General features: G+C 40.1%; 1 protein-coding gene across 2 annotated transcripts in view; it reads right to left on the bottom strand.

Moving 5' to 3' along the window:
• Positions 1-21,574, bottom strand: part of fbxl17 (F-box and leucine-rich repeat protein 17) — a 209,808-nt gene that overhangs the window by 111,230 nt on the left and 77,004 nt on the right. For both annotated transcript variants that reach the window (XM_051422550.1, XM_051422551.1), the window contains exon 8: positions 18,808-18,938. In XM_051422550.1, the coding sequence (XP_051278510.1) occupies positions 18,808-18,938 (131 nt within the window). The remainder of the gene's footprint in view (positions 1-18,807; positions 18,939-21,574) is intronic.

Raw genomic sequence — 21,574 nt, forward strand, 5'->3', positions numbered from 1 at the left:
AAAGTAGACCAGGGTTATGAAAAACAACAACAGCACGTCACCGCTGGAGCTCTTCTGTGCCCTCCATCTCTGAATGTGGCCGTAATCACGTAATCACATGTACAGTTATACACATCACATGTACAGTTATACATAGTTTAAAATACTTTTTCTTACCATATTCTACTTTATTCCTTTTAGTTCATATATTTTTTTTATATTTTTATATTTCTATTATTTTGTATTGTATTTTAATACTTCCATACCTTTGCACTACATTCCCTGTGCAGCTATGCCAATTTGAATTTCCCCTACAGGGGATCAATAAAGGAACATTTGATCTAATCTTACCTTCATTAAACATTCCTATTTTGAACTTCCTGTTTCCTTGCTTACATTGGTTGTGTCTGTATTTGGCGACCTGGGAATGAGAACTGGCTGCGAAGTGTGTAAGAGAATCTACAGTGGCTGCAAACCAAGAAGATGGCCATTTAATATGGCGGACTCAATGAAAGGCAACCCGTGGTGTAGATACAAACAGCTCATTCTAAGGTGACAAAAACACAACTAGGAATATTATATTCCATTTCTGCCTAAATATCCTCCTAAATGTTACACAATGGAACTTTAATCAACCACTTTAACACCACTTAGTTAGAAGAAAATATAATCAATGTCCCTCTGTTAATGCTGGCCAGGGCCCATTATTGCATGTTGACCCCTCCCTTTCTCCCATGTTTCCCGTGTGAATCTCAACCACTGCTATCCAATAAAAGGCAAAATGCCTTTCCCTGAAACAATAACACAAGTGTATTTGTTCAGCTATTTCCCCACCAGAAGATGGACACTGATCTGTTTTGCTCCATTTAGGCATAAAAACTGTTGTAGTAACTGTTTACATTTTCCTAAAATCACAAGATAAAAAGAGTCGGATCAATACAGCGAAAACACGGTTTCTCTTTCTGTTGGTTTCTCATAGTTGAACATATTGATTTTGTTGACTCAAAGTATTAATATCAAGGGCGCAGCTATACAATCTGTCCAGGACAGAAGCCTGATCAATTAGGTCCTCATTTATTATTCACATCCTGTTAATTTCCCCAGCTATGGAGGGCAAGCATGTTATGAAGTTACATTATGAAACGTAAATAAAGAGAAAGAGACAGAAAATGACAGAACAGACAGAAACCATATGTGTAAAGTATAGTGCTCCTATACTTTGGAGTATAAAAACATATTATAATATATTCTAAATCGCTCTTGCTGCACATTATGACAAAACCACCGCACCTGTGTGCTGTAAAATGGGGAAAAAACAAAGCTCCATCTATATGCTGATTCTTCATTTTCTCCCTGTTCTCACTTTCCCTGAGGACGTTCTGTGATAGTGTAAGCTCCATAATGGCCCAGCACAGTACAACTTTTAGGGGTAAATTGATGTCAGTGACATCCCTGTAAGTTTGCATAAAACCGTGGGAGGAGGAGCAGAAGGAAAAGCTTTGCTGGCAGGTTTGAGAGAAAATTGACAGCAGACTGCGCTATCTAACGCTTTTCAGATCCTCAAACTCATGCTAACCTTTCTGCAATCACAATGCAGCGTGCTGGATATAGCTTTGAAGCAGCCCACACTGCCAGCTCCAGGCTGTGAACACACCATGCCATGAGCTCATACCTCTGCAAAGTAAAGTTTTTGAAACCCGGATGGAGAAAAAAAAATATTCTGACATCTATCAATTTCTGTGACTAATGAATATATGCAATATCCTCTTTAAACTATGAAATTAGATATTTTATTATTTCATATTTTACTGACGATTAGTTAAACACATACAATTATGCAAATTAAAAGCAACTCTGCATGGATGAAATCAGTTTGGATTAAGGTTCTTTTTATCTTGCAGGATGAAGAGCCATAAACGAAAATGCCAAACAGCCAACAAGATTAATGACGCACCTAGACTTGTTGAAAAAATGCATGGTTTCCTAACTTTAGGGTCAGCCAAACCACTTACAGCACAATGGGGTGCAACACCAAACTGAGATGCAACATCTGTCAAATTTCAGATTCTGTTGGTGGGAGGTTGACTGCATGGGAACCTGTTCTGCTGCATTTTTAAAAAAGCACAACGAATCAATATGGAGAAACATCTGAGCAAGAAATATACAATTCATGAAAAACTGTGGATCCTGTGAAATTAGTTCAGTTCTTGCTCAGATCCCAGTTGAATCTCCTTCGCCACAATCCTGTTCTGAAGCTGACTTAATGTTAGATTAAGTGATTTAATTGAGGATTAATTGAACAAGTTTTGTGCCCATGTTTTCCGAGGTTACAGACTAAGGTTAATCACCACCCAACATTTCACCAGTGACCACATTAGACAGCCAGACTGCAATGGCAACAGATGATGCAGCAGGATTTAATCTGAAACTGATCAACTCGTGAGTTGCACAGGAGGAGGCAACAGCTTGAGTTTGTTAACACTCATCCAAACTGGAACTGGGAGACGAGTCCCCAGTTTTCAGCTCAAACCAGATACATTTGTCAAAGTTTGGACACAGGGTGATCTTTTCATTAAGAGAAGATCTGTGCCCTGACATTTACAACACCCGTTAAAATGAAGATGTATTACATATTTCACAAGGTGGCAAAAAAGTCATCCATCTCTCTGCCTTACCATCTCTCTCTCTCTTTCTCTCTCTCTCCCTCTCTCTCGCTCATGAAATGTTGTACAGTTAGTGGCTTATTAATTTAAAGTGTACTGCATAATCCTATCCTAGGTGAATATGCTAATCAACAATTTTGAGGCCTGATGAAGTATTTTACAAGAGGCTGTAAAAGTATTTTTGGGAGATTCACTGTCAGGTTCAATTGCTCAAAGTGACTATCAAAGGAGAACCATATCTCACCCAGTATATTAAAGAGGACTGATGCAAAAACTGAGCATGGTTTAGGTGAAAGATTTGAAGCACCATACTTTTTACACAACTGAGTTATAACTCTGACAAAACACTCAATACAGAGTGACTCAGAAAAACAAGAGACCTCCCGCAGATTGAAACTAATGAAAGAGCAAGGGGTGTCAATAATTAGAATACTGTAATACTTCAATTAAAAGCAGGGTCCCAATTAGAGGCAGCTCTCAATTTGACAGAATTCTTTTGTCATGTGTGAATACTTAAGCCAGTTCTAAGCTGCTTCGATTTCCTACACAAATACGAATGTTGAAACATTTGTCAATATGGACCTGCTACACATCGTTAGATCAGTTAGATTCTTCACAATTCAATCATTCATCAGCACCAGAGTATCAAATGATCAAATTAATTTTTTATTATTATACAAGTAATATTCATGCTGGTTTAAATAAAACATTTCTAGTATTTCCTGTCTTTGCTGAGCAAGAGTTTTGTGGAAAAGGATTTAAAAGCCTGTCCTGTTTTACAGTAGTTAGAATTAGTATAGGTTCTTTTTCAAAACAAACATTGTAAGGTATGAGTATAAACTAATGTTCTTGGAACTGCATTTCTAAAAAATTTTCACTCAAATGAAGCTTATCCATGTCCTGTGATATCCTCCCTCAGCACACCTTAACATCAAATATTACTGGGACCACTAGAGAAAATGGCAGATTGAATACATTTAATATTCAGGAATTTACATTATAGGCACTACTGCTGACCATACACGGTCCAGCTATGCACCAGGTTTCCACCTAGTCTTGAATTTGAAAATGTGAAATATATTTTATTATTTAAAGGTTCTATTTTTAAATAGTTATTAATTTTTTACATTTTAATCAAAAAAGCAGTTAGTTAGTCCGTGTTTTGCTCTTTAATATATTTTGAAATGTAATGTAATGTATGTAAATAGTATTTCTTAATAGTTATTTATGTTGACATATAGATTTTATTTATTTATTTTGAGAACTTATTAATTTGCCACCCACCACCACCACAAGTAAATTCTATGTAATCTAATGTGAAACCATGAGCTTTGGTTATTGGTAATTGGTTATGTTCATGAATGTTTGATGGTTTATATGCATTAAATCTTCAATCTGCACTCAACATTTTCTCCAGCTGTTCTGTCAGATTTGAAACAGCTGACGTTGTTCAAAAGGGACACTCCCCCAAGAGGACACACTCCCATTTGCCTGTTAGGGTCATTTCTTTTTTACTGTTCAAGTGTTTGAGACAAATAACAGAGCTGATGGACCACACTGAAATGTACCCTGACATTAGTTAGAGGGCAGAGTCAAACAGGATGAAACTTCGCTTTTAAGTCAAACCCAATGGATTTTGCTTTGCTCTCAGTGATTTTGCATGTACGGGATACAAATTGACCAGCACTGAACAAAATAACCCTTTACTTCCTTCACTTACTTAACATTACGCTTTTTGTGTGATATTGCCATCTAATTTTAGGCATAATAAAAGGCTCTTTTCAGGCTCAAAATGATTCAAGAGTCTTCATTGCTACAGCTTATAAGAGCGTTATCAAAGACCACAGTCATTCTTAATGTATAATATGTAGCTCCTACTTTGCTGTGCTAAATACCAAAACTAATGTATGGTAATGTAGCCGAAGATGAGAAGCAAAGAGCAGAGAGAGACAGAGCACCTAACAAGCCTCACTGTCTTGTCTGTCTACTGATGCCATGACATGTCACCCATAATCCATGACATCTTTAAATTAAACAGTCGAGGAGCTGATAAGGGAGTGAGGACAAAGACAGATACGAAACTGGAAAGAGGAGGGAAAGTAGAAAATAGTGTACCTCACCCCCTGTCTCTTTTTATGTAAGACTTATCCTCTGCCCACCTCATTCTTAACACTCCCTCCCCTCCACGCCGTCAGCATTTATTCCTCTATGAAAGGCTCTGATCGAAGAGTGATTTGCATGATTGCATTTTCCATACCTTGCATTAATAGTGCAGTAAGGATGAATAGCTAATGGCCTATCACATTTAAGTAGCCATCTCAACCAGCCATCACATTACAGCTCCTTCAATCTGCTAATGAAACAGGTATCTCTCTCTCTCTCTCTCTCTCTCACACACACACACACACACACACACACACACACAACACACACACACACACACACAGACACACAGACACACACACACACACACACACACACACACACACACACACACACACACACACACACACACACACACACACACACACACACACACACACACACACACACACAAACTTTATCTCTCTAAATCGACCTCTCTAAATAGTCACCTGGTTCACTCGGGTCAGGAAGAAGATACCTTAAAGTCTAGAATAAAACATAGTATGTGAATGAGAAATTCAACTGTAACTCTGAACATTCTCCTCACTGATTAATCATACAAATGATCTTAAATGACGCACTACACTGGCATATTGGTTAAAGAGAAAAATAAAATAGAAATAGAAAATAATTTCCCAAACTGCACTGTTCACAATTAGTCATATTAAAGAAAAAACTGTAGTGATTAGTTGATAATCGAACTGTTGATCAACAGAATATTTATAAGCAACTATTTACATAATAATTTAATTGTTAAGGTAACTTTTCATGGAAAAATTGTCAAATATTTGATGGTTCCAGCTACTTCAATGTGAGAATTTGCTGCTTTTCCTGATTTTAGATTATAGTATATTGAGTATCTTGGGGTTTTTGACTAGACATTAAAATAGACTTGGAGTACTTTTACTAGCTATTTCTAGCTTCTTGTAGTCTTACATTTCTTAGACAAACCAATTAACTGAGAAAATACTCAGCAGAGTAATCATTAATACAACAATAATTACTTGCAGTCCCATAAATGAGTTAATATACTTAGAGAGTAGACAAACTTCTAATGTCAGTGTTTTGTACCTTAATTGAGTTTGTTTCCCCTAAGATGGGTGTATTTATGAATGCAACTGTGTGCACAAATGTCGGAGAAGGAGTGCATTTCTCTCTGCTTTTGGGTGTACAGTACGTGCATATTTGTGTGTGTGTGTGTGTTTCAACAAATGCTCGAATTGTTTTCCCATTTGGCTAAGCAGAGCCAGTGACAAAACCTCATACCACAAGGTCATAGACGCCAGACTCTATTCATATTTTTACTCTCTCCGGGTTACAGCAAGCTCTTCCAACCTCTCTCACCCCCCACCACAACCACCTTTTTACTGCCTCCCACTAGGCCGAATTTCCGTAATCTTTGGAATCTGCTGCCAATAGATTTCCCACCAGAGTTCACGCTCTTATTGAAGATTCAGAGGATCAAAGAGGGAGATACCCTCAACACCAATGTGGATACATACACATATTACCACACAGTTGTGAAATTCGCCCACAAAATTCACACTTACTGTACATATACATGCACACACCCACATACACACACTGCCTAAGCTCTAGAGACCTCTTTTAATAGTGTTTGGCTTCTAGGGGATCTGACAGGACCTTGGAGCAAAGGAGAGTTTAAATAGTGATTGCTTTGACGAAAGGAAAGATGACGCCAGAAAAGAAGGAAAGGATGGAGAGAGGGAAGAAGAAAGCGAGGGAGGAAAGAAAATATGGATCCAGTAAACGGAGGAGGATGAATTGAGTGAGGGAAGAAAACAGAAAAAAAATTTAAGTCAGGGGGTGAGAATGTATAAGCCTGAGCAAATAGTTATTACCACTCTCTGAAGGGTGGCGGCGTGAGCTGAATAGACTGGGACTTGGAAACCACTGTTACCGGTGGTGATAGGGGACCGCTTCACAGCCCTGCAATCTGACTAAGACTTAGTAGGTAATGGAAGCAGACCTCCGACAGAAAAAAACACAGGAGTCTTAGCACACTATAAGAGCTGAGCATCAGATCCAAACCATCCTCAGGTCCAACAAAGTAAACCTTTAAATGTCAGATATGTTTATTGCCCGTGATTTGTCAAATGTGAACTTTAAAGGGATACCTGAAACTACAGCCCTAATCACTGCCTGCAAAATATAATATAACAATAATTTAAAGTGCAGAACAGCATACTGATTTGGGAGTGTTTAAAGAGTGTATCGTTCTGCCTAAAGGTCTGGGTACAAGCTCCTTAGAATAGCAAGTAAATGCCCTGCTGAATTGTCATTTGGCAAAACAATAAATCTCTCCCAGCTGCTGGGATGCTCTCTTGTCACTGACCTGGTGCACAACTGAAAATACAAATGTATCCTGCTTTCAGTGGGTCAGTTCCTGTTAACCTAAACGGGGAACATGGATACTTGATCCTAAAACAAACTGCACGGGCTAAATGCAAAGTTTACACACAGACAAGTTGGCCTCGAGCTAGTTAATGCAGGCACGTACAGTGCAACACACATACAGTACACCGCTCATTCTTTGGGTTTGGCTCATGCTCAACCCAAAGAGGAGGGGATTTCTGAGTTTCAAACAAGTTGCGACTGAAATAAAATTAGAAAGTTAAAGTTTCCAGGAGGAAGGCAAATTTCCCAGACTTCCTGGGGGTGTCTGGAGAGTGTTTATGCATCATTCTGCTCCAGCTGAACATTAAATTTGAGGTTCAGAAGTTGGCGGCCTGATCAAAACAGACAGGCCATATGTCATGGCTTGGGTAGGTTAGCAATGACTGAAAGAAGGGGGAGATGAGTTTGAGTGGGTGTGTCTCTGCACTTGTGTTTACCAAGTCCCCGGCTGGTGAGGTCATTTGCAGAATATTAACGATACAGGCACATTTCCATACTTTCTACATGGATATAAAATGCACAAACATGGTTTGTGCATTTTATGGTTAAGAAGCCAGTTTCACCAAGTCCAAGTCCAAAAGAAGTTAAAGCGGAAATGTTTACTATTTCATGCATCACCAAATTAAAACCGGTTGCACCACACACTAGCTTGCCAATGTGACCAATTTTTATCAAAGAGTAAGTCCACATATTTTATTTGACACCTAATCAAAATGCTGTTTTATAAGAAGATTTTAAGCCACATTTCACAAACAACACAAAATACCTAAAATACATAATGTTATGCTAATAGCATTAGACTGAATGATTAAATAGCATCATTTAAATTAGTATAATCGCAGATTCTGAACTGCATGAACTACTACAACTACTTACTCTGCAACATAATTTTCCATGTACGAATGATATATAAATAAAATAAAATGAAATCTGAATTTACAAAGCACTGATCATCACTTGGCCCCCTAAAACGGTTACTTGTAGCAGTTACGTTACAGCTTGCGATGCTACAGTAACTTTTTGTTTTACACAGTTGGCTGCTTTTGATTAAAGGCATTACAGATATGTACTAGCAAACACATTTCTTAATATTATTATCACTTTTAAACTTACTAACCACCGAAGTTGAAAGCAAGCAGCTGACATGTGCAGGCTTTCCGGAGGCTACACACTCACACACTCTCACACACACACAAGCACATACATACCAAAACAAAGAAGAGGAATAACAATCAGCACAGTATTTGTCCCCAGGAGCTTCTAATACAAACCAGGTGAGCAACAATAGCAGTTAATAACTCCAATTTACTTTGTTATTCAAGTCCCATCACAGAGCACTGTTTAAAATACCAATTTGAAATAGTAAATCAGCCACGCAGCAAAAACGTTTATCCCTGGAGACTAATACACACACAAATATCCCACCAAACAAATCCGAGCAGACACACAGTCCCCTCCATCCATTTAGCATGCTGCGATACCCACAATTTCCTTTCTTCTACTTTCGTAGAAAATGGCCTTCCTCTATTTCTCCTGCACTCAAAACCCTGGGTAATTTTCTTAATCTAGGCCTGATTCTGAACATTTGCATAAAAATGTTCACTTTTGAGGCTCCCCTAACAGAACATGGTTCTAATACGCAATTACTCTCCTCAATAGTGGCGGCTAATTACAGAGGTGTCAGACAAACAGGTAGCAGAACAGAGAGGGGGCCTCCAACACAATGGCTGAGGTGCTAGTCCGCCACATGGGACAGAGAGGCTCAATGGAAAGCAGTAAATTCATTTAGGCTGGCTTCATTAAACTCTGTTCCTTGGGCCCTGCATCATGTGCTCCCCTTTGCTCTCCCGCTCTCCCTGCTCTCATTTGTGGGGCAGCGGATGTGCTGTGGGTAAAAAGAAGGCGATCACACAAATGAGTGCAGCGCAGAGGGAATGGGGGAATGCTGTAGGGGGGGAAAGGAGGAAAGAGAGGGAGTCAAGAGGGAGAGATGGAGGGAGATATACAGAGCACAGCAACAAGACAAAGGGAGGGAAGAAGGGAAGTGAGGGAAGGAAGGAAAGAGGGGAAAGGATGGTATCAATAAAGCAGCACAGCGATACAAAAAAAGAACAGCAATATTACAGAAAGTGCTGGTGGGATGGAACAAGGGCATGAGGACATGTGCACATTTGATGATAAAGAAATAAGGCATAAAAGGATGAGCATATAAAAGAATAACTTTGAATATGGCTTTTGTTTTATTCATCTGACCCAGTCTTCCAAAAGCCACAGAGAACAGAGGAAAACAGAGAAAATTACAGCTTTGGTCCTCAAACACAGGCCAAATGCCAGGTCTCCAGCATGGTGAAACAAGGGCAGCCGAGCCCCTTGGTCTCTTTACCATTTAGATTATACTGGCAACTTTATGACCCCACAGTATGGATAACCATAATAAGCCACAGCCCCCACTGTGTACCACCTGTAAGCCAAACATATTCACAAACAAAAACCTCAACTTACGCTCAGGCATGCTGACCACAAAAGTATCCACAAGCTCAAAACCAACTCTACTTGTTCAAAAAGAGAACTTCTCATATGAACTTTCCACTCCTGCATAGCTTTGTCTGACTCAATTCAACAGTGCTGCTTTTCATTTGCACCATTTTGCGCCCAATTTGACAGAGCACTTGCTGGGAGGACAATTAATGTCTGCTGTAAAACGGACATTGAGAAGAGCTGCGTCATCTCATTAAAGCAAAGAATTCACACTTTCTGAATGTAATTTGAGGGCTTGGAGGGCTAGGTAAAAGACTTCAGCTCCCTTCAGTGAGAGAACATGGAGAGCTGATGGTCACGCATTTCCACAGAGGTGTCACCATCCTCAGTCCACTGCTTTGGTTCCTGGCCAGTGGAGCACTTCATGAGAACATTTCTGTGTGATTACATTACCTACTTGCTCGGTTGACACACTGATTCTGAGTGACTCAAATCACTTTTATACATGACCCACACATCCAGCTGCAGGGTGAACCCAAGCCCACTGTACAAACCTTTTGTCTCGGGGGGGAGAACCAGCAAGGCCGCCTGGGTGACAGTTTTTGTGAGGTTATATGCATTTAAGCACCCATTCTCAAGCAAGTATTTACAAATATACAGGATTGGCCACAAACCAAACCAAACTATTCATACATATGCACAAACAAATGCAAAGAAGGACCTTTACTGATGTTTTTGGGTGGTAAAGTGAAACTGTAAATATGCAGCACTGAGTGAGGATGTATTAAATGTTGAATAAAAATAAATAAATCATGACTGTGTTGGTGTAACCAAGAAAGAAAAAGAAAAGAATCTGAAAATAGGAAGAAAATGCCCTTTCACTTTTTGACAAACTGACTGAAATTGATTCACAGTAGGAAAAACAACCATGTTGTGAAATGTTTCTTTTTTTTCTAATAAAACTGATAAAAAAAATGACCCTACACACAGAATTTTACATCCAGAGTGAAATTAATATGAATGAACCATCACCCCACAAGACCTAGGGAATTGGATAAAAGCTTAAAAATGAGATCTACTCTCAAAACAAAGACAAAAAATAAGATCCGAGGGAAAATCAAATGAAAGACGATCACTTTAAGCAGAGACCTTGTAGGAAGATGCACACTGTACTACGATGGTACATACATTTTGCATCACTGAGCAAAATCAAATGCCGTGTTTTTAAATGATGTTCTCTATTGGCTTCTTCTCTTATCTCTCTGCCTCGTAATGGGCTAAAGTAATAATAATTTTTCCAGCCTGACAGAGCAGAAGGTAAACTTATACGTAGAAAAAAATCAAATTACAGGAAAAATGTAGTTGGTCAAAATGGAACCAATAATTTTGCTGTCAGGGGTCAACAATTTGGTTAACATGGATTTTAGTTGAATTTCTGTGTCAGGCTCATGACTCATTTTGTGAGATAATAGCGCTTCAAGGCCTGTGTCTAATGTGGTTCAACAGCTGTGAGATGCAGGGTTTCCTGTATAATGATTACATTTTGACGTTCTACAAGGTTATTTAAACACTACTGAGATACATTTATGTTTAGGATTTAGCGTGATACTTTAATCTGGTATTCAAAAGTGCTACTTTAAATCAATGCAGGTTACAAGACCCAAACAATTAATGCTATGAGAACCTAAAAGAGTGTTATATAAATGTCATATTAGCATGGCTGACATGTAATGAAAAACCTTCATTCTTAAGCAAAACAAAGGTACAGTATTTAAAGTAAATATTTGAATTACTGCCTCATCACTACACATTGCTATTGATTTCTGCTCCTATTAGCTACTTAGCTAGTCTCTAAAAAAAAAAAGAAAATCTTTTTTGTAACACATTATAACCCACCATGGCCTGCACCCAAGACTTAGTGCTGCGATTTCTTAGTCTCCAAAAAGAGGGTCATAAAAGTCTGAGATTACTTAAAACTCCTTTAAATTCAGCAGCTGTTTATCTGTCACTGACAGTGTATCACAAATCAAATCGTATGACTTCCAGAAATGAGAGCAATCCAATCAAACTAAAGACCTTGGAGCTGCCGGATGGCATGGCGAGCGACGATACTTAACATCTAAAGAAGGCAGGCTCCGGCCCCTCTGAACTGTACAGCAGCACCAAATAAAGACCTTATTTCTAACATACTTATTTCCCATTACGTATCTTAGTTAAGGATTTTACTTTTCAGAGCATACACAGGGAGTTGCAGAATTCTGCTGGCCTTGGATCTGTGCCCAAATATAACAGCAGCTCTCACGCTGTTGTAGCCTATAAGCTCCAGCTGCTTGCCTTCATTGTGTCTCTGCGCCGCGCCACAAATGTTCCTCCATCTCCGATACTTATCAAGGCACTGGAGTTTGACGCTGCCATTACTCAAAATTAATAACCACAGCAGCATGTTTATCATAGCACACTTTCACACCCAACCTGCCAGAAATAATCACCTCAGTGTTTGTGTGTGTGACAGAGAGAAAGAGAAAGAAAGAAAGTCAGAGAGAGACAGAGGGAGAAACACAGAAAGACAACTGGAGAAGAGATGAAGTGTGAAAAAGAGACAGAACAAAGAGAATAAGAGCCTGAGATGAAAGACATAACTGAGAGAGAAATGAAGAGAAAATCTGCCTCATGCATACGTGTGCATCTGCCATACCTAATCACTCTGCCTCCATTACACCTTGTTGGTTTTTCCTGCACCTTTTCTAACCATCATGTCTGACAACAGGGCAACACTAGCTCTCCCTGTGTATTCACTCTGCTAGGCAGGACTCTAATCTCCGCTGACAGCCAATCTGCTCCAACAAGGCAGGCCTGAGTAAATAAAAAAAAAAGGGCCTGCGTTTTTAATTTACAAATCATGCAAGCGCAATGCAGAGTCTGGTTCCCCACTGGAAGGAGAGAAATAAGAAGCCTGGAATTCTTAGAAGCTGTAGCACTGCTCATATCACAGACCCCTTGTGCTGTATGTGTGAAAATACAAGAGCAGAAAGAGAGAAATGACAAGGACAGGGGAAGGCCCCTCAGCAACTCTCTTCAAATCTAGAGAGACAGGTGGTTGAGAAACAAGACAAGGACAAATGTCTGTCGGTCATCGGTTTGGTCTCTGCTGACATTTTTCATGGCATTTAGGAAACATCCAAGAAAATCTAAAAGAAAAGGGAGGTGGACTAAAAATAGTTGACTAGAGAAAACCTATGCACGGGGAGGTTATTCAAAATTACCTTTTTTAGCTCACTTTCCCATAGGGTGTTGCTTTCTTTAACAGAGACAAACCTTTACAGCACAACGCAATAGCTAGTGAGGTCAGTTAGGGTATTTGTACCCACCAGAAACCTAAATTTTGTCATTCAGCTTTGTTTTGAAAAAGTGTGAAAATTTAAAAATGAGAGAAAGGGAACTAGCTGTTTATAGCCCAACCAAATTACCAACTATTGCGTCATCCATATTTAAATGGAACTACTTGATCATTTCACGTGTTAATTGGTAATGCAAAGTTTACAGATTTCACATAAATAAAACTACATAAAATGTTTAAATCTTGCAGGTTTTACAGAATATCTCAGTGTAAGGATTTTTCAAAAAAGAAAGCGCAACGGGGCGGGGTTAAATCCTTGTGTCAGATTGGTGATACCTTTCTGAGCACACATGTACTCACATGATCTTAAGACTTGACTTTGCTATAAGCAGGAGCAAAATGCTGGGCAAATGTTCCAAAGTCTTTACTTATAGCACATTTCCTACTCCCAGTTGGTATGTTCAAGTATCTTTAAAAGTAACTCTCAGAACTTTGACAAATGCAGGCCCTGGTCACTTTCACTGTGGCCAAGTAGAGCAACCAACTGTCATTTGACACGTCATTGATCACAGTGATGTATCATGGACACATTTGATTTTGGGGTTTAACACCTCTCCAGGCACTGCGAGATCTGCCAGCTGGCTGCAACAGAGGCTATTTGGAAAGAGCTTCTATTGCAAATGCCTCCAAATCCACACATGTATTAGAGAAGGTGTGTTTCTGGGAGAATGCTTCTCCAATTATTTCCTGCTTAATAAGCTCCTGAATGTCAGGGAGGGCCCCCGGTCATCCCTCATCTAGTCCGATTTCTGTGAGAGGGGACAAAAATGTAAAAAAGCCAATTTGGGCTGTGATTTGTGATGCTCACAAGTGATGGAGATATGCAGAGACTGTTGGCCTGGAGAAAAAAGCAAAGAAGGAAAAAGGGATGAATATTGATTCCCCTGTTTAAATTAAGCTGTCGGGAAGACTGAGAGATGAAGAAAAAGAGAGAGCAAAAGAGAGAAGGAAGAACGCCAGGGCTTTTGGGAAATGCCCAACTTCCAACAATACAGATCTCATAAAAGAAATGACTCACTGACTCCATGCATCTACTTACAGCAAAGACTACAGGCCAACTGACCAGAGCACGTACACACACACACACACACACACACACACACACGCACACACGCACGCACACGCGCACACGCGGACACAGAGAGGGACACATAAATCTGCATGTCAACACATAGGCCATGTGTCCAGCAGCAGGGTTAATGTTAGCAGAATAGATGCTGACTCTTTGACCGAAACCACTGAGGAGGCTTCACCGCAGACTTTATTCCAACACAGTCACACTTGCACAAACAGAGGGATGAGATTTGCACGAAATACATGTTTAATCTCCTTACTTCTGGCAGGAAAAGTAAAATATGATAAAAACTAATTATACAAATGACAAAATGTACTATGAAATGAAGACAGTCTCTCCTGGGAAAAACAGGTCTCGAGATATAAAAGAATCTTCACAGACAGACACAACAAAAACAAACACACAATGGTAACAGAAAACCACAAATACACCATGCACACAACACAAAAGCTCCCCGGAGTTTCTTGCAAGATGAAAAAAATAAAAAACAGACACCAAGCGCCAAAAAAATGAAAGAAAACCGTTTAACTTTGACACTGTGTTCTCAACTTGGTTCTAAAAAGTGAGCGCTGCCATTTGCTCTGCCGTTCCACTTTGATCATGACTCGCTCCCCATTTTCAAACGCTGTGACATTTGAAAAACACAATCCCACTTTGGTCTCCTATTATCGCTGGAAGGAGGATACAGGGAAATAACAGGTCCAACACTGCCCACCTGCAGCACATCACATCTTCTCTCCCCAAGAAATGACGGTGACCAAAAAATAGGCGTCCTACTGTCACAATCTGCCCGTCGGACTGTGGCGATGGGAAGTCCATATTTGGTCACCGTTTCTCGTTTTCTTGTGCTGAGGCACTGTTAGCGGCTATTACTGAGGAAGATGAGGGGAGCCAAAGGACACAGCGTTTATTTTTTATGTTTTTAAAGATGAGAGACAAGAAGAAAGAGAAGAAAGGGACAGAAAAATGACTGAAATGCTTTACCTCCCACAGAGCTTTATCTCTCCAATGGCCCCTTGACGGGGGACAAATTGATCCTGGAAATAAGGGGTCATTTCATCTGCCTGTTTACCTGTTCACAGCACACTGTCATCAGTTTGAAACACACACACACACACACACACACACACACACACACACACAAAAGCTGACCCAGCTGTACCCTCAGAGAGCCAATGCGAGGGAGGGTTAGTCATTCCGGTCTTCACTGTGACAACAAGCAAGAAACTGGTGTACTGGTGTTTGTGAGTGTGTATGTGTGTGTGTTAGCTTCCCCAAAAGCAGTGACCCTGATGCCCTTTGACTCTTTGAACTTTGAACCAAAAAAACATTTTCCGCCTCTCTCTCTCTCTCTCTCTCTCTCTCTCTACCTCTCTCTCTACCTCTCCTGTGCCAAAAGCAGAAAGCCATCATCGATAAAATCTCATTTTTAAACAGCCTATCAGACAAATAACTTTTGCTGGAGTGTGTCCTGTGTTCATATTAATGTGTGTATGTGTGTGTGTGTGTGTGTGTGTGTGTGTGTGTGTGTGTGTGTGTGTGTGTGTGTGTGTGTGTGTGTGTAATTTGCCAAATATTATTTAGATTTTATCAGTTCAGCTTCAGATTCTACTTATTGATTGAGGTTCTTATCAAAACATGGTCCTAGTTATTGTCATTTTTTGTTGGGAGTAGCAAATAAAAATGTATTTTCCGCAGATTTTCACTCTTTGCCATGAAGTCTTTTGTGATTCTTGCGTAAAGGTGTAATGATTTTTAAGTCTTGCTTTCATTTTATATTAGCTGATTCCAAGGGATTATGAGCGCAACTGGGAACATCACATTCTTCATGCAGCTGTGAAATGCAGTTAATGGTTCATGATTTTTGATTACATTTGATTACTTCTGATTACGTCTTTTTTGACATTTAACCACAGCTTAGTCTGCCATACTCTAAATACTGCATGTATTTTGACTCATGCGTATCCAGAAAAGTAAGTACCCCATAAAGCAACAGGTGCACAAATTCAGCACAAAGAATTGTTAGGAAATAAAGTGAAAAACCATGATTGGTGAATTTAGAACCAGCTCATAGTGAACATGGTTATATGGCAAATATGGTGATGTGACTCTTTACATGCCCCCCTCTCTCATCAGTTGTATAAGACGACACATTATTGAGCCAATCTGTGACGACATTGCTCTGTCGAGGGTGGCTATCCCCATCTGTGAAGCTGTAGCGGTGCTTGGCACAGCATGGCTAAACTGGACAAACCCGGCCCCATGGAAAAATCCTAAAACACACACACACACACGCCCCCACATATACTTCCTTCATGTTGTTACAACCACCCAGCCAGTTTCTCCCTTTAAATAAACCCCCTCCTCTCCTCTCTGCTCTAAGCTGTGTGACTGTAAAGTGTAACAATAAAGCAGCTTATGACTGGATGCTTTTATCTGCTACTTGAGCAGCATGTACGCAATTCACACACACACACACACACACACACACACACACACACACACACACACACACACACACACACACACACACACACACACACACACACACACACACACACACACACACACACACACACACACAGGTCTGCAGGTCCAGGAGGAAGTGCAAACGGCCCTGCGTTACTTCTGCTAGATTTTTAAACTCCTCCTCTGGGAGGAGGGGTGGAGTAGTGCAGCATCAGAGCAGCGAGCATGTAAGACTCCTCAGCTATGACCGTCCACCTCTGCCCTTCACTTCCCTGCTGTCTCTGCTTCATTCATAAGCCAACACCACACCTACTGTACGCTGCCGTGCACGCACAGCATCCTAGCTTTATCGCCCGCACAGACTGCCACCAACACACACACCATTTTAAATTCCAATATCCTCACAGGTGATCCAGACAAATCCAGTCAGACACACACACACCTTCAGCCCCTGAACCAATTCAGTAAATATCATTATGGAATCAATGCAGCCTTGAATCAATCAAGGCTGTGTGTGTTGTGAGTGTGTCGTGTGTGTGTGTGTGTGTGTGTGTGTGTGTGTGTGTGTGTGTGTGTGTGTGTGTGTATGTGTTGTGTGTTGTGTGTTGTGTGTATGTGTTGTGTGTATGTGTGTATGTGTGTGATAAAGGGAAGAAGTTGATAACACCATGTGCTCCTGTGAGGATTTCACCAAACTCCATGTTTTTTGATTGAAAGGAGGCGGGCAAGGTATTACCATAACCTTCCCACCACATGTCTGCTGTTAACTCAATAATGCAAGAATGATTTCACACACACCACACACACACACACACCCCCACACCCACACCCACACACATTCATTGTTGCTATGCACCATGGTAAATTCAATATTGTGTTCACACTCCAAAGCCAGAGTGGGAGTACAGTCGGCAGAGAAGCCACAGCCTCAGCTGTAAATCAATAGATTAAATAGAAATGTATGAATAAAACACAAAATAATAAATAAAAGAGGAGATGGTTTACTCTTGCCGTTATATACTGTACAGATTCTTTCCCATTTCAGAAAGGAAAAAGGGGAAAGGAAAAAAGGAGAGGGAGCAGTAAGAAAGATGACCAGGGAGACAGAAACAAAGGGAAAAAAAGTTATTGTTGTGTTTTTAATTCTTATGTCTGTCTTTCTCTGTGCCAGTGTTTTGCAGGCTTGCATAAGAAGTGTATCTTCTTTAGGACAGTATGTATGAATTTAATTGTGTTATACTTTAGATATCAGAACTCAAACATCTGTGTGGCCCTTGGCTTTAGAGTCAGATGACACAAATGTGTGTGTCCTTTTGTATGGTTTGTAACTAAGCGCTAAATTGATTTAATAAAAAAATCATTGAAACTAGTTCTCCACTGTTCCTCCACAGATTACAGGTACAGTACATTGAGATGGTTTTGTTAATTTATATTCTCTGTTTCCACCACATTGTGTGTGTTGTCTAAGTCAACCCAATTTTCATTAGTTGGATGGTAGCAAAAAAAAAAAAAAACAATAAAGCCAAACTCCATTCGGGAGCTGTGCCTTGTCACCAGGACTAAAGTATTAGGGGATTGTTGCAACATGGACCTTTGCTATTGTTACACAGCATCTACCTGGACTGATGCTTGAAGGACAGGGAGAGGTTTGTTTACACTACTGGCACAGGAGAATGAGCACCAGAACCAGAGCACAACAAGCTGTTTATAGCATTTAACAGGCGACTGAGAAGATATATATGTATTTAGATAATTAAATGAATATCATAAATGAGCTAAATCTAGTCAACTATTGGCTTTAACTAACTACTACTAGTTGACAAGGAAAATCTGTAGTTGGGGACAGACTATTACTACAAAGAGCTATTACTCAAATGATCAAAAGATGGGGCAGCCCCACAAACCACTGGACTTCTTTTATTTGATTTATTTTAAGTATTGGCACACAATACCACTGTTGGATTATAAAAGTTTTAATTTATACCAACTGTTAAATTTAAGTATTGGGTCTTTTTTCTAACTAAGGCTCCAGTTGTAAACCTGACAGTTCAATGAGGGGGACAGTTTTGAATTGCCTCTCCCAATATTTATTTTTCTCCCAAGATTTGTTTCATAAATGCTAATTTTCTGTAATAATACCAACTAAGTATCATTGTGTGTGGTACCGGCCTATGCAAACATACCTGTCGTTGATGCTCCAGTTGAGGCAAAGGTTGAGGGAACTGAGGTTGCGACATTTCCTCACCACCTCCATCACAGTCTCATTGTTGAGCTCTGAGATGTGCCGCAGGTCCAGGACATTTAGGTTTCGTAGCTACGGGTGAAAAAAAAAAAAAAAAAACATGTTGAATTATTTGATAATGTCAAATTCAAGTAAATAGCCAGCTAGTTTTTTATTATTAAATGGAATGAAGAAAGTCATTGTTAAATTGCAGGGGATAAGAGACCAATTAAACTTAAACTGTAGCCTATATGTCATTGGCAAACAGCATGTTGTTATTGGTATTGAAGACTAAGGACTACACCTGCATCTCTTTGGACCCAAGTAACACTTGCAGGTATTCTTACATGCTAAGCTAAGGTGCTAAACTAAGGTACAGGACAAGACGTGTCTATGTTGTTGTTTGAAGTCTGTGGTTTTTGTGTCCGGCTCAGTGTGACAGTCTCTCGGGCCTATGATAGAATGCTGAAGTCACTGCTTTATGCAAGATTTTACTGGCTGTATATAAAAAAAAGTCTCCATCTACAGTATACGGACACCCACCAGTATCAAAATTCAAATTAAAGCAAAATTAGGGGGTATCATCATTTTTTCTCAAAGGAGAACACAGGGCAAGTGATTTACAGAGCAGATATGTATACTGTAGCACACAAAAAATGCAATTTAATTTCAGCCGGATTTTAACAAAGTAAAATCCAGCTATTGAACACAAACAGGTACACAGGCACACAATTTCCTGTCTGTATGTTCATGGAGGAAACAGCAGTCGATTTGAAAAAAGGAAGCTACTGGAAGAGACATATTTGCTGAAGGCATGTGTGGTATACACGCCTGCTGAATTACATGGGTGGTTTTGATACATCCCCATGGAATGTGGAAAAAATCTCTCTTTACCCTTAGCAAACTTGTATACTGCCACATGTACTGAAAAAAAAAATAGCATGAATGCAGAATAACAACCTAACAAGGCAGATAAATGATACAAAATTGCTCGCTGGTACTGTTTATCATTCTGTGCCTGCATGCCTGGTGTGAGGGGTTATGAGCCAATATGAGCATTCACTTTCCCTCTTCCTTTCATCTCACCGACTTTCAATAATCCCTCTTTCCGATCTGAATACCTTATAAGAGGGGGTTTAGATTAATCCTCCAGTCAAAATCTCTACTTCCTGACACACTCTTCGAAACCCACACTGACACACTGTTCAACAAGCGTTCCTGCTCACTGAAAATTACCAAAGGCTTTTCAACTCACAGCACAGGTGTATTTTTTCCCCGATACACACTCAAAACTATTTAAGGCACAGGTGCGCACACACACACACACACACACACACACACACACACACACACACACACACACACACACACACACACACACACACACACACACACACACACACACACACACACACACACACACACACACACACACACACACACACACACACACACACACCAGTGATGAAAGATAATAGAGGTATGATATTCCGGCCAGTCGCCAGGGAGCAAGGGAGGTAAATGTCATGGCCAAGGCTAAAGAGAAAACAAGCTTACAGTTGGTGTTAAGATCACTGAGCACTATTGTCGGCTCCATAGGCATGACATATACCTACCAGCATGAAGACACACGGGGGTGGGGGTGGATATGGACCACGGCTCGGTAGGTGAAGTAAGCACACATGTAAACACTCCTCCCTGTCCCCACATACTGAGAATCAAAACACACACACAGACTCCAAACAAACACGGTGAGTGTGTGATGCTGCACTGCGCTGAAGGTAATAAAAAAGGCTTTCAAAACCTTTACCTCTGTGTAGCTGCTGCATTTGTCTCTCTATTCTTACTTTGTCAGCCCTCAAGAGAAAATTAGATGCACACCTCTTGTGATAAAAGGTCTACTTAGGCATGAAATAAACATGAAACAGATTTTGAGATACGTTGAGATATACTAATGAAAAAAACATTAAACAGCTTGTGTGTGCAAAGATGGGTCAAGAATGCAGCAGTGATCGTCAGGGACAGCTAAACTGACATGATAAACAATGGTATTTAATGAAAGGGAAAAACCCTGAACTGTGTGAATTATCATAGACACGCACGCATACCAGCAGATGCTTACACACGTGCACGAGAACACACATAAATACACGTATACACACACAAACTGTCATGTGTCCCAGTGGCCAGCGTTGGATCGAAGTGCTAAATTATTCATGCAGAAATAGGCTGATCTGTGTGGGGATGTCTGTGTGTCTGTGTGTCTGTGTGTGTTTGTGTGTGTGCCTGTGTGTGTGCCTGTGTCTGTATGTGTGTGTGTGTGTGTGTGTGTGTGTGTGTGTGTGTGTGTGTGTGTGTGTGTGTGTGTGTGTGTGTGTGTGGTGTTTGCAAAATACAGGCATTGCAATGATGTAGGCTAAGTGACCACTACCACTAATATTCATAGCAGACACTAACACTGTCAAAGGAATTTCTATCACCAGCACACACATCCTCACACTTTTACCCACACACATACACACATACACACTTATTTGCATTCAGTATTTATGGTTATTAAGCCTGGAATAAATTTTAAAAGCCCCAACATCAAAAGTAGTATTTGTTCTCCAAATCTTCAAAACTGCTTATGTCTGCTAAAAAGAATTTCTACTACAACCAATAGCAACTGTTTCATTGATGTGGATAACCAATGAGAAATCAGGCCAACCATTGTGAGTTTTGATTGG

The sequence above is a fragment of the Dicentrarchus labrax genome, unplaced genomic scaffold (assembly GCF_905237075.1).
Source record: "Dicentrarchus labrax unplaced genomic scaffold, dlabrax2021, whole genome shotgun sequence".
Lineage (NCBI taxonomy): Eukaryota > Metazoa > Chordata > Actinopteri > Moronidae > Dicentrarchus > Dicentrarchus labrax.